Source organism: Octodon degus, unplaced genomic scaffold (assembly GCF_000260255.1).
Source record: "Octodon degus isolate 3935 unplaced genomic scaffold, OctDeg1.0 scaffold00123, whole genome shotgun sequence".
Taxonomy (NCBI): domain Eukaryota; kingdom Metazoa; phylum Chordata; class Mammalia; order Rodentia; family Octodontidae; genus Octodon; species Octodon degus.
Window position 1 is genome coordinate 4,894,989 of NW_004524699.1, and position 18,682 is coordinate 4,913,670.

Consider the following 18,682-nt stretch of genomic DNA (forward strand, 5'->3'; position numbering starts at 1 on the left):
TGGGAGTTGGAGATCAACCTGGGCTACAAACTGAGTTCAAGGACAGCCTGAACTACACAGTAAGACCATGTCTTAAAAGAAAAGAAAGAAAGAAAGAAAGAAAGAAAGAAAGAAAGAAAGAAAGAAAGAAGGAAGGAAGGAAGGAAAGAAAGAAAGAAAGAAAGAAAGAAAGAAAGAAAGAAAGAAAGAATGAATTCCCTTTCAGGATCCCTTTGACCTTGGGGAAGAACCAGAAGCCGCAGGGTGCCTGGGCTGGTGACTAAGGTAGAGGAGGACACAGCACAACACGTTGCTGAGCCTGCCCTCCTGGACGGTGCCCCGCAGCAGACCACACTCCCTACAGACACCCAGGAAAGAGTGCTCCAGAGCCGCTGCAGAAAGTGGCAAGGACAGTGGGGTCAGTGGGTCTGAGGCGGAGGGGAGGATTGCAGGGGGATTCATGTCGCATTCTTAGTTTAAATATTCACTCGTGTGTGTGTGTGTGTGTGTGTGTGTGTGTGTGTGTGTGTGTAGACAGGGTCTCACCATGCAGCTCAGGCTGTCCTTGAGCTCACTTTGTAGCCCAGGTTGGTTTTGAACTCACAGAGTGATTCTCCTGTCTCAGCCTCCCGAGTGCTGGGATTACAGCATGGCCACCACGCCTGGCCCCGGTGTATTCTGATCATTCCCTACACGTGTCAGGGTGACAACATACCAGACGGGCTGCTGGCGTGAACTTTGGTGCAGTTTCCCAGTGCGTGGTCCCGACACTGCCTTCTGCTCGCTAATCATTCCTTGTTTTTTGACCTTAATTCCTTCCCCAATTGGAGGGAAGATGGCTGTGTTTGAGTTCATTAGCCGATGCGGAGCTCGAGAAAGTAAGCTACATTTTGATGACTGCTTGTTTGTAAACAACTGCTTGGAAACAGAAGTGCTCGTGAGCCGAGGTGTTACTGACTGCATTTGCTACATCTGGTATGGATGCAAGGATGCACGGAAACATGCGTGTGCAAGAGAATGTGCAAACATGAGTGCACACGCGAATGGAAGAGCACACCTGGACACAGCTGTGCAGTGCCTGCAGGCCCTGAGTCTGCACACATGCACGTGGGTGTGGGTGCTCCAGCGAGCACAGGCGCAGGTGCTCCGGTGGGTGTGGGTGCTCCAGGACATGCTACAGGCTTTCCTGTGCAGGGAGCGGGTGTAGACTTGTGTCCAGCTTGATACCATTGTGCACACACAATGAACGAATTCAGATGTGAGTGCGCACACGTGTCTGCAGCTCCACACATGCCAAGAAAGCACATGGAAGGGCAGGTGTGGGCAGCTCTGCGTGTGCCCATAGCTGTGTGCGCAGGCGCGTGCTGGCCCACAGGGCTCCTGCAGGCTGGCTGGCTGACTTGCTTGCTTGGCTTCTTTCTTTCTTTTCCTTCCTTCCTTCCTTCCTTCCTTCCTTCCTTCCTTCCTTCCTTCCTTCCTTTCTTTCTTGTCCTGGAAATTGAACTCAGGACCCTGAGCTTGCCAGGCAGGTGCCATGTCACTGAGCTATCTCCCCGGCCCAGGCTCTCTTGTCAACTTATCCTGTCCCAGCAGCCTTCCCTGCCTGTGGTGACTGAACCCGCTGGGTGGGGTCGTGGCACGTGGGCACACACGTGGGTTATGTAAGGCCACGGCCAAGGTGGCTGCCAGATGTTCCTTCGCCTCCTGGACCAGATGGCAGCAGATCTGGGAGCCCCCGGCTTTCCCTGCTCCTGAGCCTCCGGATTTTCCCCATGCAGGGAAGGGCTGGGGACCGTAACTTTGAATAGCAGCGGTGGCCTTGGCCTGGGAATGGCTTTCCTGAGAGGGAGCTCCAGGGGCCACGACTGTTGCCCAGAGACCTGCATAGTGAGCTCCTATGCTGAGCTCTGCTCCTGCCCGGCCTGCCCAGGTGACAGGGACACCAGGTGACCTGATAGAGCCACTGAACTCTCCCCAGACATAGCAAGCATCTCTCTGTGTATGTTTGTGTCTTTATGTCCCTTTTTTTTAAAAAAAAATTTTTTTTTCTGTATTTTAGGGAAGGGTCTACATGGTGTTCAGGGTCTCACTACTAGATCAGACTTTTAATAGTTCTCCTGTTTACAGCCTCCCAAGAGCTGGGATTACAGGTGCACACCACCACGCCCAGTCTCAATCTCGTCTCAGGGTACTCCCGGGGGTGGGGCCGGCATGGCAGATCTTCTATATTTTTAAAATCTTTTATTTATTTATTGGGTCCAGGGTCTTGCTACATAGCTCAGACTTGTAGTGATCCTCCTGCCTCAGCCTTCCCAGTGTTGGGATTACAGGCGTGTGCCACCATGCCCAGTTTCAGTAGCTGGCTCAGTTCCTGGGGCCCAGGGCCAGCACAGCATGTGGTACTGGGGACTGAGCTTGCCAGGCAGGCGCTTAGGCCACTGAGCTATCTCCCCAGCCCGTCTTCTGCTTTAAAAAATAAATGTCATTACTTTGAGACAGGGTCTTTCTCTGCAGGGCAGTCTGGCCTTGAACTCCCTGCATAGTCCAGGTTGTCCTCAAATTCAAGCTCTTGCTGCCTCAGCCTCCAGAGTTCTGGGATCACAGGTGTGCGCTACCTGCCTGGCTTTTAAGCCTGAGGACCTGCCTTAAGGACATCAGCCGGTTTGAGGCTGGAACCACACAAATGGCTGCATTTCAATATGGCCACCTCTTCAAAAATGCTGTCCCCAAACATGGGCTCATCCAGAGGCACTGAGCAGCCCTGGGGTCTCAGGTGCCTCCCCCTGCCCCAGCCTGAGGTCACCAGGCTGGAGCAGGTTCCACAGGGACCTCAGCCCTGCGGACACCATCTGTTTCTGGCCCAGCTGTCACAGATTGCAAGAGCCAGAGCTTATGGCAGTCTGCATCCCGGTGCAGGTGTCCCCAGGGCCAGAAGTCCTTTCCCAAGACCAGCCTTCCTGGCTCCAGGCCTCAGTGTCCTAGCTCGGCCCCTCCTCCTCAGTGAAAGTGGAGCAGGGCTAGCAGCACACTCCGGTAAACTCTGGCTCCAGGAGGCTGGAGCAGGGGATCTCAAGTTCAAGGCTGGCCTGGGCAGTTTAGTGACTTCAGAGAACTGCATCCAAATAAAAAGTGACACAAGGGCTGGGAGAGTAGCTCAGCGTGGGGCTCCGAGACGCACTGTTACCTCTGCTCCTCCTCTCTGCAGCCCGCTTTCCAGTGATGGAGGGAGTCTGCCACCCCGCCCTGCTCCTCACCCGGCCCAGGGCCTTCCTTCTCCTGGGACTGGGGATTCTGGGGAGGTGCGGTGACCAGGAGCCAGGATCTCTAAAGCCTCACAGTTGCTATGGAGACCGGAGCAAGTTTCAGGGAGAACCAGAGCTCTTGGATTCCTCGGTGGCGGCTGTGGCACTGTCCTCCCGAGGTATGTCTCCTCAGAGATCCTTTCAAGTGTTTCCCGGAAATGCCAGACTCTGGGGGTGAGGACAGAGCTCCCCACTGCCCTGTGCCCAGCCAGGGGTGTGTGTGTGTGTGTGTGTGTGTGTGTGTGTGTGTGTGTTTTCCCCCAACACGGTCTCATTACTACCCCAGACTAGCTTGGACCTCAAGGTGGTCCTCCTGCCTCAGCCTCACCTGGGCTGGCATTACTTCATGCACCATGATGCCCAGGTAAAGTGTCATACTTAAACACAAATGTTGCCATCTCTATGGGTTTGGATCGGTCGAGCCAGGGCAGAGCAGGCCTTGCTGCCACCGTGCCCAGCACCTGCTCCATGCAGGGGCAGTAGCGTGTGGACCCGGTGACCAACAAGGCGCACAGACTACACAGACAGCAGCCCTGGGTCACAGACAACCACTGGGGACCTCTGAGGGATCAAAGCGGGGGCCTGGGAGGGGCCATCAGACATGAGCCAGCAGCCACTTGGCCTCTCCCACAGGCGTGGCCTCTAGACCCTATCTTTCAGGGCCCCCCAAATCCTAAAGACACCCGTCCCCTACCCCCTGCAAAGGCAGAATCCTGGGGACCCATGGCCCTGCTAGGAATGTGGGCCCTGGGGGCAGAAGCCTGTCTGTCCCCAGCATAGTAAGCTGGGGGCTGATGGCACAAGCCTGAGATTCCAGCACTGTAGGAGGCTGAGGCAGGAGGATACCACATTGGAGTTCAGCCTGGCCAACTTATTCTGAGACCTTATTGCTAAATAAAGAAGAGCTAGGGGGGGCTGGAGAGATGGCTCAGTGGTCTAAAGCACCTACTTGAAACAAGCTTGGCAAAGCACAGGGACCGCGGTTCGATCCCCAGCACCACATGCCAGCCAGACCCGCCCCCTGGTGGGCTGAGCTGGCCACACACACACACAATAAATAAATGTATTGTAATAATAAAAAAAAAAAAAAATTTAAAAAAAAAAAAAGGAAAAAAAAAAGAAGAGCTAGGGATGCACCTCAGGGTAAAGGACAAATTCATTCTCCAGAAGTGCCAAAAGAAAAAACAACAACAACAACCTGCCCCAGCTCAACCCTGGCTGACAGATTCCAAGAGTGGGGCGTGAAGACGCCTGCCCCGAGAGCACCCATGGGAACTGCTGGAGGGACCTGCAGGCTGTGGAGGCAGCCAGCAATAAAGGGCGGATGCTGGGTGTTTCCATGGAGCTCCCTCTGGGCAAGGATGGGCACAGAAAGTGGCATCCAGCTCTGCAGGGTACGGCAGGCTGTAGGGAAGCTGAGGATGCAGGATCATGACCGTGTGGAGAGAGGGTGCCCCGGACACAAGCGCTGACAGGGAACAGCCGAGCCAGGCAAGTGGGACATGACTTGGCCAGGTACACCGGGAGGGGCGGACGGCTGCCCCATGGCAGCTCCTGGCTGGCTGGCATTCCTGCCTATGGGACGGGCTCATTCATCGCCAATGGCAGGGTCATCATGGGCTATTGGCGACACCCAGCTGCCTGGCCCCTGGGCCACTTCCTGGGACTAGAACCTGGTATGCCTGGAGCAAGGGCTAGAGGCTGGGATCAGGGGCTTTGGCCCTCCTCTGAGTCAGTGCCCATCCTGGGGACAGAGCAGCACTGGCCTGAGGCTGGAAGGGCCTCAGGGAGAAGGTCAGCCTGTGTCTGTCACCTGGCGCTGTGTGGGGCTGGGCACCTCGGCCACTCACCGTATGAGCTACAAACACACGCACACGTGGCCTGGCTGCCTCTGTATTTTCGCATGAGGTGCGCGTATGCATACAGCTGACCCATCGGTCACGCAAAGTTGGGGCCCTGGGCCTGGGGACAGCGGTTCCCCGAGGGAAGGCTCCTGTGCTCGGATACGTTCGGGAAGCTCGGGGCTACAGTTCTGGCGCTGGGCAGTCTGCGGCCGTGCCCAGGCGGTATCATGGGCACCTGTGGGAAACGCTGCTGTGCTAAGCCCTTAAGGGCCATCCTTGGTAACGGTGGCCTGCCAGGCATCGAGTTGGGTGTGGCCAGGATCTCAACAGTCATCACAGTGGGACAAAATCCAGCCCCTCCTGCTGCCATCTTGGTCTCACTGGTTGTCCCCAAGCTAAAGCCAAGCCAAGCTGGGCCTCAGGCACCTCCAGAGGCGACTTGGAGTCCAAGCAGTGGGGCAGGGGCTGGGTACTGCCAGCCATGCCAGTCGCTGGGGCCGCCTGGGTCACTGGCCTCCAGCCATGCTATAGAAGTTGAGCCCCCAGGTGCCATCCCCGGTGCCCCCGAGCCTGCTGCTGCCACCGCTGGCCCCAGGGCGGGCTGGGGCCCTCACCAGGCGGAGATGAGCATCTGGCAGGTGTTGGAGGACATCCACACCAGCTCCACCAGGCGGAACTGAAAGTAGCCGATGATGAAGCCCGAGAGGACGTCAGTGATGTGGTGGCGGCCGATCATCACCCGCGACAGCCCCACGCAGAAGGCCCAGAGCACCAGCAGGACACGCAGCGGCACCGCCAGCACCAGGTGGCTGAGGAAGAACTTGGACACCATGGCCGCGCGGCTGGCGTGGCCGGCAGGGAAGGCATACAGGTCCATGGTGACGTAGTCCAGCAGGCTCGGGCTCGTCTCGTAGGGCCCACGGCGCTTGATGAGTTTCTGTACGCCTGCCACCGTCATGATATCCAGGAGCAGGGCTGCGGGTGGAGACCGAGGACAGGGCTGTCATGCCTGCCAGGCTCCGGGGCCACTGCCACCCTGATCCCACCCTGACGCTGAACACTGTGACACCCACCATCCCCCTGGGAAACCCTGTCTCAGCCCTGTCAGCCACCAGCCTGCTTCCTGCCTCTAGAGATTTGCCTTTTCTGCACATTTCATAGGAGTTACATTAGATAGTAAATGGCCTTTTGGGTTCGGCTTCCTGACCTCAGCATAAAGTTTCCAGGTTCACCCATGTCTCAGATGGCTCAGGACCATTCCCTTTTCCTGACTGAATAATATTCTACAGCATGCCATCCATAGACGGACAGTGGGCCCACTGTTTTTTGTTTGTTTGTTTGTTTTGTTTTCTTTTTCTGTATTTTAGGGAAGGGTCTACAGGGTGTTCAAGGTCTCACTACGAGATCAGACTCATAGTGCTTCTCCTGTTTACAGCATCCCAAGTGCTGGGATTACGCAGGCCACCACACCCAGTCTCAATTGCCCTCTCAGCATGCTCTGGGGGCGGGGCCGGCCCCTGCACCCGTTTGCAGGAGCTCTAATCTGCCAAGCTACTTGGCCAGCCCAGGGCCCACTGTTAATAGTGCTGCAGCCATGGACACTGGGGCATAGGATCTCTGCCTTCTGTCCTTCGGGGTGTTTCCTTAGCAGCGGAATTGCCAGGTCACAAGGTAGCTCTCTGGGTAGCCATGGTGACTTGGTTACCCATAAAATCATGGCAGCACAGATGACCCCACGGTGTGGGTGACAGCTGTGAGACTGTCACCTGATTTTCCTAGATGGGATCAGGTCCAAAGCCCACAGATGACCAACTCTCAGTTCAACGTCCCCCCAAGGCCCAGCCTGTCTGTAAGGCAAGGCATTATGACTATAGGGCAGATAACGCAGACGGGAGCAGGGTGTGTGGCACAGGCCTGTAATCCCCACACTCTGGAAGGACCCTCCTGCCTCAGCCTCCTGAGTGCTGGGGTGACAGATCTGGCTCAGACCCAAACCTTCCACATTCAGAAAGCACAGCCCCTGGGGACAAAGCCCAGGACACGTGGCAGGCCTGCAGAGTTGGCTGCTTGTCTTCTGCTCCGAGACTTCAGAGGCAGCTCCTGGGGACATCAGCATGTGCCAGGCTCCCTCAGCTGAGAGAGGCCCCGTGGCCATGCCCGAGACAGCAGTCATTGCAGGCCTGGTGGTGCTTCTGGCCTTGCCATGTTGTGGCCAGCAGCGTGCTGGGCTGGGGACTCTGGACCCAGCAGAAGGTCCCCTGTGTCTGCCTGGCAGCAGGTGCCTGCTGTTGGATGATTTGAGTAGAAACCAGACACCCCTTGCCTGCAGGTGGCCTTGCACTCAAGCGCAGGGACCCTCCTGGGGTGGGGCTGCTGTCCCTGGGGGATGCGCTGGGCAGGGAGCAGGCAGGAGCTGGAGGCCAGAGCTTGGAAGCCAGTGGGGCTTCCTGGGGACCCAGGGTGGCCGGAGGCGGGAGCTGGGGCTGGCAGGAGGGTCCTGGAGCCGCTGCCCGCACACCCTCCACTCCGGAGGCCGGAGGCGACACGGGTCCCCACTTCCTCCCACCCCCTCTAGGGGAAGCAGGGATGTCCCCGCAGTGCCAGTGCCAGCGCCAAGAATGCCGCACGACCTGGTGCCCTTCCCAGGGAGACGGCGCGACACTCCGCGGTCGCGTCCAGACAGTAGAGCGCTGGCATCCTCTCGGGACGCGGCAGGATTTACAGCTACTGGGCTGCCCGGGCGGGTCCAGACGGCGCATGCGCGCCCTCGGGCCAGCGCGCTTCCCGCCCCGCAAGGAAAGGGGATTGCAGCTTCCTTTTGTAATTCTGCCCTAAAAATTGTCTTTACTACTCACGGGCGGCATGGGGGCACATTTTTGAAAGGATCTCTTTCTCTCTTTTTCTTTTGGAGACAGTCTTGCTAAGTAGCCCAGAACAGCTTTTAACCCAGAGGCGATCCTCAAGCCTCAGCCTTCCAAGTGCAAGAGCTGCGATGACAAGCGTGACCCACCACGACCCGTTTCAGAAGTTGTTCTTTTTTTGTTTTTGCGGAGCCGGGGATTGAACTCAGGCCCTTGCGCTTGCCAGGGAAGCGCTTATTCCACTGAGCCATCTCCCAGCCACACAAAAGTTATTTTTATTTATTTATTTATTTATTTTTATTTATTACATTTATTTATTGTGTGTGTGTGGCCAGCTCAGCCCACCAGGGGGCGGGGCTGGCTGGCATGTGGTGCTGGGGCGAGCGGCGGTCCCTGTGCTTTGCCAAGCTTGTTTCAAATAGGTGCTTTAGACCACTGAGCCATCTCACCAGCCCCACAAAAGTTATTTTTTATAAAAGGACAAATACCGTATGTCTATATGTACTAGAGGGACTTGGGGCAGTTGTAGTCATCGAGACAAAGTAGAATGTGGCTTCTGGGGCTGGGTGGAGGGGGGCTGTCACCCAGAGGGACACGTTTCAGTTTTGCAAAGTGAGACAGTTCCACGGGTGGGCGGTGGTGAAGCCTGCAAAAGCAACAGCTCAGACATGCTGCACTGCATGGGCCCCTTCGAGCTCCAAGCGATTTACCAACACAGAGGCATATTTAAAACACCAGTAAACCTCGATGCGGTGGCGCACGCCTGTAGTCCCAGCACTCTGGGAGGCAGAGGCAGGAGGAGTGTAAGTTTGAGCCCAGCCTGGGTAGTTCAGCAACTTAGCCAAGCCCTCCTCAACTTTTTACAAAAAGGGCTGGGACGTAGCTCAGTATGAAGGCCTTGGGTCCAATCTCCAGTAGAAAATGGAAACAAACGAAGCAACTCTGCAAAGGACACAGTCCTGGGGCGCAGGCAGCAGAGCTGGGGATGAGGAGGGACGAACCCAGCTTCTTGGCATCAGGCTGCCTGGGGCAAGGGCTCTGTGCTGGTGCCAGGCTGCAGCAGTCTCAGCCAGGGTCAGGTCACACAGCCCAGGAGGGAATGGGTCAGCTGAAGGGATGGACCAATGCACTGGGCAGTGGGGAGCTGGGGAGTCGAGGCCCTGGGGCAGGTGGGAAGGGATGGGAACTGGTAACATTGTCAGAATCAAAATGGAGTCACCCATGTCAGCCCTAACAAGGGCAGTAAACAAAGCCGGAGGTTGTGGAGGAAGGCAGGCTCCTCCTCCAGATGGTAACAGAAAACACTGCCGCAGCCTTGAGCTCTGCCGGGGCCACCTCGACCTCAGCGAAAAGGCTTCAAGGTCAGTGGCTGGCTGCGGTCTGCTCACCTTGGCCCAAAGCCACCCTTGCTGTTTAGCATGGTGGCCCAGAGTTGTGGTTTCCACCTCACTTTTTTTTTTTTTTTTTTCAGTACTGGGGATTGAACTCAGGACCCTGTGCTTGCCAGTCAAGCGCTTATTCTACTGAGCTATCTCCCCAGGCCCCCAACCTCATGTTTGTCTAAAAATTTCTCCTTGTTAGGCATGGTGGCGCACGCCCGTCAGCCCAGGACTCAGGAGGCTGAGGCAAGATCGCTAAGTTCAAGACTTTGTCTTTTTTAAAAAGCATGTTTTTCATATTCAGGAGATATCCATAAAGATACATCAGCCAAGGGTTCAGAGCACAGCAGCCTGCAGGACAGGGGTCATTCCCCGCTGGGGCCAGGGCCAGAAGGGATGGTGGCCATGCCCGGAGAAGTAGGATGTCCCTGTCCTCTGCCCCTGGAGGGACTGGAAGGGGGTCTCTTCACTGGCGTCTAGAGCTCGGACAGGACCTGGTAGGAAGGGGTGGCAGTGTTGCTCCTGCCCAGCATGGTCAGGGTGACACGGAGTCCCTGACATTCACAGGTGCTGGGCACTGAGCATGTCTCAGCATCTCCACAGCCCGAGTGACAGATGACACGGTCTCAGGGCTGCAGTAGCCAGGGCCTGGAAGACGCCAAGCCTTTGTGCGCCTCTCGCACTGCTTGGCGTGGCATCAGGGCAGCATGCTGGGGAGGGAGGACGAGGTCTCAGGGCACCGTGGGCAGGAGGGGCAGGGAGGCGCAGAGTCCCCAACCTGTCCCTGGGGCCCTGTAGTAAGCACGGTGCTTTTCAGCTGGGTGCCCTGGGCTCGGAGTGGCTGGGCAGGGCTCCAGCAGTGCCCACGACTGGTGCCAGTGATCAGTGTGCTTTCCCAGACCCCTTGAGTCCTACCACAGCCCCCGGTGGAGAAGGATGCCGGGCTCCAGGGCACACGGGGCATACAGGGTGTGAGGTCCCTGCAGGGACCAGGTTTGACCAGAGAGGGCCCCGGGCCCCCACACAGACCAAAGGACAGAAAAGAAAACAACAATTTGGAGTCGGGAAGAAAGCTCAGTGGTGAAAAAAAATAATAATAATAATAATAATTCAATCCCCAGTTCTGCCAAAGGGGGGGAAAAAAAAAAAGCTCAGTGGCATAAGCACCTGACTGGCATACACAAGGTCCGGAGTTTGATCCCTGGTACCACAAAACAACAACAACAAAAAACCAAACCCTGAAGGACAGGAAGTGGCGTTTGTCTCCACAACGGCTCCTGTGAGGGGCTGGGCCCCCAGACCCACCCTGGCACCCACTGTGAGTGGCTGCTTCACAGCAGTCCCTCATCTGTCATGGCCTGTGACAGCTTCCTGCTTAGGCCCGCGTGCTGCACGCCCATCATCCGGGACTTAGGAGGCTGAGGCAAGAGGATCGCCAGGATTTCAAGGCCAACCTGGGCTACAGAGCGAGACCTTGTCTCAAAAAACCAAAAAACAAAAAACTAATAATTATGAAGTGTAAGCAATAAAACTCTACAATGTAATTCAGTAATTAACGTTCTTGAAGCTACCAAGGGCCTTTGACAGAGGTGGCATGGCGGGCTTTCCCACGCCATGGAGCAAATACTTCCATGCTGATGGCGCTGATGGCCGGCAGGGCCACAAACCATCCTGACGTGAGAGCTGCAAAAACATACATGTCTGGGGCAGGGGAATCTTTCTTAAATGCAAATGTTCATGTGCATAAGAAAACCAGAATAAAGTGGAGCCATTTCAGTGGCATGTGAGGGCAACTCCCTTGCATGCCTCCCACAACGGGGAGCTCACCCCCTGATGAGGCGCCCGCTGGCTCCCCGTTCCTCACTCTGTCTGGGTTCCCCAACAGCCCTCTGTAGAAAGACACTGTGTGAACCCAGAGCTGTGTCCTGTTCTAACTCGGCCGGTCCCTGCTCGCTGCTCAGCCTCAGGCATGCCGCGCTTTGTGCTTCTGTTTCTTCCTCTAACCGCGGCCCGATCTGTTGGGTTTCTGGTGAAGAGAGAGCTCTGAAAACACCAAACCCCAGCACTGTGACCGTGGTCCTCTTGGGGAAGGTGGGCCCAGCAGAGGGGGCGTGCGGGGCTTGGCCACCCCATCCTCCGACCCTGGGTGACCCAGCCCCCACACGGCCTCGGCTTTCCTGGGCTGCTGGGGACACTGGGGAGACTTTGGATAACAGGGGCAGGTTCTTCCCTGGAAGCTCTCAGCCAGGACTGTGACCACCTGGCCCTGTCCCTCCTGCCAGGGCACTGGCCTGGCCTATAAAGAGCAGACCCTGTGCATCGGGGACCTGGTAAAACTCCCTTCTCTAAGGCTGCCTTCCGGATAAGGAACCTCAGACTCATTTTTCTGTTTTTGAGACAGGGTCTTGCTGTGTAGCTCAGGCCTTGAACTCACAGGGTAGCCCAGGCTGGCCTTGAAATCGTGGTGATCCTCCTGCCTCAGCCTCCCGAGTACTGGACGCACAGGCATGGCCACCACCACACACCACTGGAACCTCAGATAGCAGTCCACAAAGGGGGATGACAGGGCCCAGGCCCCTGGGACTCTCCTCTGGATAAAAGAATAAGTGATTTGACGCTGATAATTTAGCAACAAGGATGAGATTTCCAACAGTGGTGGAAGACACAGCCCCTGCTCCCCAAGGACCCCAACTGTCTCTTCTGCATCTCCCCAGCCTCCTGTTCCAGGCCGGCCTCTGGGACCCGAGGGAGATGTGTACTCTCACCATGCTTCTCTTGACCAGAGCTCCCCGAGGCCCAAGCTGCACCTCCTTTGGAACCCAGGTACTTGGTTCACGGTTTACATGTCACTCTGCCTGAGACCCCTGCCTCACCTCCCGAGTGACGGACACAGGGAAGGGTGGATGTGGGGGTCTCCTGAGGGTGGCCGGGTGGGGGCGGGTGTCACCTCTGGGTGGAGGGAGCGCCTTCCCTTCCACGTGGGTCCTGTGTGGCTGCCGGCATGGAGCTGGGGACTGCATCACAAACCCACAGCTGCCCCTACTCTAGGCCCCTACTCCAGCGACCCACAGGGAAGGAGGACGTGGGGGGGTGTGGGTCGGTGTCTCAGACTTGTCCCTGGGCCCCCAGCACTGCTGGAGAATCCTGGGCAGCCCACCATGTCCCTGAACCAAGTACACTTGGGGAACAGTTGGGGCCAGCTCCAAATCACAGCCTGGGAACAGCCTGGGAGCAAGGACCCAAGCTGTGGGGGAGGTGAACAGTGACACCCGGCTCCAGGGCCCCCTTGCAGCTACCACCGCCAGCCCCGCTTCCTCCAGTGGCCTCTAGGCAGTGGTGCCCCTGGGAGGAGAGCTGGCTCCTCAAGGTGCAGGGCCGCCGGCCTGCCTCCCAGCTTTGGCCCCTCCTCTTTCTGGGGCATCCTGCCTGCCTAACCTCCTTAGGCTGGTCCAGGGGCTGGGCTCTCCGAGGGCCTGGTTACTGGGGGCAGGGCTGGCGCTACCCCAGGGGCCGTGGCCCAGCGGCAGGCAGGTGGAGGGCAGACTCACCCAGGAGCAGGTTCATGAGCACCTCCTGGCCCGCCAGAGTGCTGCTCTTCACTAGGCAGAGGATGGTGCCCCCGATCCAGGGCACGCCGTGGCCCGTGATGCCGATGAGCTTGACCATAGAGCGGGCGCTGGCCCAGGACGCCGCGCGCCCGGCGCACACCCCCAGCCGCTTGGACATGCAGATGTCGATGGCCAGCAGGGAGCTGAAGGCAATGCCCTTGAACGAGGGGTTCAGCTGCATGCAGTCCTCCTCAGGAAGCTGCTGGGACTGGCGTCGCTCGCGGGGCCCCTCGCTGGCGGGTGGGGGCTGTGCCGAGGGCCCGGAGGCCTTCCTGGCCGAGCTGCGGGGCTCCGGGGTCCCCTTAGGGGGTTGGCTCAGGGACAGGAACTCGGCCCTGTTGAGGACGTTGTTGCGGTCCCGGGCGCGGGCCCGGCTCTGGGAAGCTGGCATGCTGTCCCTCCCTGCCTGATCACCCCGAGAAGGTCCGTGCCAGCCTGGCTCCGAGGGCCTTGTCCCCCAAGACAAGTACCGCCCGAGCTGCCACAGTTGCCTGCCTCCCTGTCTTCCCCGCAGCAGCTGTTAAATATAGACAAGAGGGCTGCTCATGGCTGTTTACCTCCGCTGTCACCCGGCTCCGCGCGGACGTCAGTCAGTGGCAGCTGAGCAGCCAATGGAGCCCACCCATCAGGCCGGCGCCAATGCACCCACGGGGCGGTGGACTAGTCCGTGGCCTCCGGGCTGCCTGGGCCTGGGCTATTTAAATCTGCCAATGGCTGCCCCTGGGCACCAGAGCACTCTGGGAAATGTAGTTCTGCTGCTCTGGCCTCTGCTGAGGCTTTGCCTCTAGCAGAGGTGGAGATGTGCCCTGGGTTGACCTCACTTTTGCCAACTGCCAACCCCCATCCCCCTGGGAGCCCAGCCTGCTGCCCTCCTTCCAGGCAGTGCGGGCCAGTAGGGCTGTAGCCCTGGGAGTGCGGGGCCCTCCCAGGCCTCTCTGGGCACCTGCCGGATGGAGTTCATGACGTCACCAAGAGCATCATATTCTGGTCCCTGGGGCCAGGCCAGCTCTTCTGTCTGTGACAGCTTTTCATTAAGCTGGCAGGCTGGGCTTGCTTTCTTTTTAAATTTGTCTTGAATTTGGGGTAGTGCATCGCAGTCCAATTGAACGGCAGTCTGTGAATTTGATCTCTGTGACAGGGCATAATTAATTGGATGGTAATGGATCTGGTTCCAGCATTCTCTGAGTTTTGCAAAGGGCAGAAGCACCACAGCAGATTCGGGCAACCCAGAAATAGTTCCAGGGCGCCTGGCACTGTGCCGGAGCTCAGCAGGCTGCAGACAGTGGAATGAGCCCCATCCTTTGCCCCTGGAAGCTCATAGTTCAGGGGCCATACAAGTGTCGCATTAATGATTACACCTGTGCTGCAGGATGTCGGGTCTGGGAGCTGTGGCGGGGGGCGTGTGGCTGGAAGGAGCAGCAGGCCCAGGCAGGGGGCTGCCCCACAGGAAGTTCTGCGACCCTCCTGCCAGGTGCACGGGTTCAGGGGAATGGGAGGGCAAGCAGAGGGGATCCTGCCGCTGTGGCTCTGGGGCTCCAGACAGCCTCCCTGTAGCTACCTAGGTGACCTTCTAGGGTTACTCTAAGCCTACCTCATGGACTGAAGGACCTGAGACTGCCTGGACCTTGCTTGGCATTTTACAAACATCATCTCCTTAAGCCTTGTGCCCCTCAGAGGTGGGCACTGTGATGTCCATGTTACAGGTAGAGAAACGGAGGCACAGGGTCATGGTCTATATCCCTGGCAGGGCGAAGCTAGAGTCCAGGCAGTGGGGTTCCTTGTATCCCTTGCAGGGTAGGTGAGGGACGCCCCATTCCTCCTCCTCTTCTTCTACCCAGCTGAGCAGCCACTGAGGGCCATCCCCCAACGGCACTGCGTACTGCTTCCTGAGGGTGGCAGTGGCCGTGTGCACACTGTGACGCATGCTAAGGAGCCCATGTGACACCTTCACTCTGTAGATGAGGAAACTGAGCCTCGGAGGGGTGACAGGTGCAGCCGGGAAGCCAGAGAGAACAGAGAGCCCAGTCCTACATGGTCACCAAGGTGGACACAGGCAGGACTTGGCCTCAGCACCCTCAGGTCATGGGGCCTGGGTGCTTGCTGGTCTCACATCACTGCCCCTGGGCACAGCCCACGACCCTGGCTGGCCTTGTGGGCGAGGAGCCCTGCCTGGATGGGACTATTAACACCGAGAGGACTGGGTCAGCGTCTCTGTTTAGCCAGATCTGGGAGGTCCCTGGGCTGCTTCAGCCCCAGGCCAGGGGTGGAAGACGTGGGCTCTGGGAAAGATTAGAGGAAGTGTTCCATTGTGCCTGGCCTCTGTGTCCCCTTTGACAACTGGTGGGAGGATCATGTAAAGTCTACACATATTCCCCTGTGACCTGGGACTGCTGTTGCTGGAATGACCCTGGTTACCTTCGAAGGAAGCTGGGACATGAGGACAGCTCTTCATCTCTACCCTCCACAAGTACCACCAAGGGGCACAACCCTGCTTAAGGTCTTCAGCTTCATGCATTCATCTGATCAATAATTTCAGGGCCAGCAAGATAGCTCAGTGGACTAAGTGCCTGCTTAGGCAAGGGCAGGGACCAGGGTTTGATTCTGTTACCAGATGTCATGCTGGCCCTGGCCCCAGGTGCAATGAGCCAGCCACTGAGACCAGGCGTGGTGGCTCAGGCCTGTAATTCCAGTGGTGGGGAGGCTGAAAACAGGAGGATCACTGGGCCAATGAGATAGCCCAGCAGACTAAGTGCCTGCCTAGGGAAGCATAGGGACCACAGTTCGATCCCTGGCACCACATGCTGCACCAGCCCTGCCCAGAGTCTGGGCATAGTGGTGCACACCTGTAATCCCAGCTCTGGGGAGGCTGAAAGCAGGAGGATCACCAGGAGTCTGAGCTGCGTAGTGAGACTCTGTGCCAAACACATAAACTAAGAAAATAACCTTTCATTGATCTTTTCTCACAGGCTAGTTGGGGAGATAGGATATACTTCTCTGGAGTAACTAGCTCGTTTACCAAGCAGTATCCGCTTAGCCACCCTTCTTATTTCTCCTTACTAGCACAGTGTTACTGCCGCTGGCTGTGGGGGTGCACACCTGCAATGCCAGCGCTCAGGAGGCGGGGCCGCGGGATCCCTGTGGGTCTGAGGCCAGCGTGGACTGTACAGTGGGGCAACGTCTCCATACAAAGTTACTGCTTACTGTAAGAAATTCGATACATACAGGTAATAAAGGTGCAATCCCATCACCTGGAAACCAGGACAGTTAACAGAAGGTGTCACCAGGCCTGCTACATTATACGGCCCTTAGAAATATATAACCCTTTTTACCTAACAGCAAGCTTGGCCCTGCTTCTGTGACAGCCCCATCGTTCTTCAGTGACTTCCTGCTTCCTGGCTCTGGGAATGGGCAACGCGTCTTCCGACCCTTCCTCTGTGGCTGGGCGCCCAGGCTCTGTCTGTGACAACTGTGTTTGACACTATTGCAGGATGAGTGTGCTTAGACACCGTGGTGGGGCCCTATGGGGCAGCAGGGCAGAGTAGAAACAAGTGGCCCAGTGAAAAGTGGCAAATGAGACAGTGGGCCTCCCCGTGCGTGGGTCACCCAGCTGCCTGCTGTGAAACCAGACTCAGGGAAGTAGGAAGGGACCCTGGAGAGTTCCAGGGTCCAGCCAAGTCCAGGCAGCCAGCCTGCGGCAGAGAGGTGACACTGAGGCCGCACAGCTGGCCTCTGCCTGAACGGGTGAGCAGTCCCCTGGCCACATCCCTCGATACTTGAGGCCTTGTCAGGTGACTACTGGGGTCACAGACAGATTTGTCCCTGTGGGGCCAGTAGGAAAACCAAGGCTTCGTGAGCCAGCAGGGACCTCTGGATTTCAACATCATTCCTGCCCTCTCCCCGTGGACACCCTGATGGATTTTGCCTTTCTGTGGTCTGGGTCACTCTAACACTCCACCAGCCTTGAAGATTTCATGGCTCTTAATAACCACAGTGAAGGCCCTGGCCAGGGGGGCAGGTCCAGGCAAGGTCTGGGCCCACAGAAAGAGCCCAGTACCAGTGAATAAACGCCCCCAGATGCCGAGGAACACTTGGGGCTGTTATTTGGGATAAAGACTTAGTAGAGAGGGGGTGGGTGCGGGGGAGAGGTGGGGGAGGCGGAGGAGGGTGCTGGGCGGGGCGAAGGGGGTGCTGGGCGGGGCCGGGAGGGCAGCGCAGGGTCCTGACAGGACCGCAGCAAACCCCATGGAAGGCGCTTTTCCTCCCAGCCTTGCGCCCTGGCTCCCGCGTCCCTATCGCTTTCTCGGTTGCTTTTTGAAGGCCGCTTCTGGGTTATTTTGGTCGGGAAACCTGATCCCTCGCTGGGTTTATTTTAGCACCTTGGAGAACTCCCAGTGCCGCACCCGATCCTGGCTGCACCCAGCCTGCGCCCAGCCTGCGGGCGCCCAGCCTGCTGTCGCCCCCTCGGTCCTCCGAGCTCCCCGAGGTGACTGCATGCGGATCCTCACCCCGGGAGAGACAGGGCTCGGGCACCGACAGGACGCAGCCCCTGCACCATCCAAGGTGGCCTGGCCAGCCCACACTGGCTGGCAGGCGACGGCAGACCAGCCCTCAGACCCTCCCTGCCTTTGGGGGGCCTTGGTGCAGCCTGCTGCACTCCAGAGCCCCACACTTGCAACAAGGACACACCCATGCACCCACAGCAGCAGTCACACCATCACCCACATGCAGACATACAACCAGGACACACGGAGACACCTCATCCCCCATTCTCACGTACCCTCCCGAGCAATATCACAACAGTGCTCCACACCCACACTGCCTGTGTAAGCTCACACCGTTACACACCTCACCCACACTCACACGGACATGCACACCACACAGTTACACACAGCTCCACCTTCCTCCAAGAGGTGAAACTCACTGTGATACACACCCCAGCCCCTCATGCACTCCACATGTGCCTCAGCTCACCCCCTGGCCCGGGACCCTTCCCTGCACCCCACCTCCATCTGGACATCCCTTCCTGACTTGAGCCACGCTATTGCCTGTTGGCTACCTGCAGCGATCTTTCCACACCAATTGTTTATGTGAAGTCTCATCTTCCTGGAGTGACTTCCGTCCCTCTGCCCACAGGACGGTCAGAGCTATGGCCTGTCTGGTGGGGCTGAGGTCCCTGATTCTCAGAGTGGCTGGTCCAGCCCAGGTGTCCCATCAGTGGTGCAGGAGAATGACCTCAAGGGTGACAGAAGGGGGCCAAGGCCTGAGCCCAGCAACCCTGGAGAGCATCCTGCTGTTCCCCCAGGCTGTGCCAGTGTCCCTCAGAGGGGAGAAACATCTTTGAGCTGGGGACCAGGCAACTTGAGATCTAGCTTCAGAGCTCCCCCCACGACTCTGCTGGCCTCTGTCCCCATCTAAAGGCAACCTATTGAGACCCACCCATCTGCCACCCAGTTAGTCCCTTTCCCTGCAGCAGTGAGGCCCCCTCGGGGGAGACACTGAGGCCCTGCACCTGGCTCTCCCCTCAGCCTTCTGCACTCTCCATGGCCACACCCACCCAGGTAGACATTCCAGGCCTTGCCATTGGCTTTCTCTCTGGGCCCAAATAATTGGGGGACAGAACCTTGTTTCCTGGGGCAACAGAATTCCAACATTTAACATTTCTGTCTGCAGAGTGAAGACTTCTCTCGTCCAAGATGGTTTTCAGGCCAT

The 18,682-nt window shown here is 57.8% G+C and overlaps 1 protein-coding gene across 1 annotated transcript; it reads right to left on the reverse strand.

Annotated features, from left to right (window-relative positions):
* Positions 1-5,156: 5,156 nt before the first annotated feature.
* Plpp7 (phospholipid phosphatase 7 (inactive)) lies at positions 5,157-13,665 on the reverse strand. The gene is made up of 2 exons (XM_004640441.2): positions 12,914-13,665; positions 5,157-6,100 (listed from the first exon to the last, which is right to left on the reverse strand). The coding sequence occupies exons 1-2, from the start codon at positions 13,362-13,364 to the stop codon at positions 5,736-5,738; spliced, it is 816 nt and encodes a 271-aa protein (XP_004640498.1). The 5' UTR covers positions 13,365-13,665; the 3' UTR covers positions 5,157-5,735.
* Between the last annotated feature and the right edge of the window lie 5,017 nt (positions 13,666-18,682).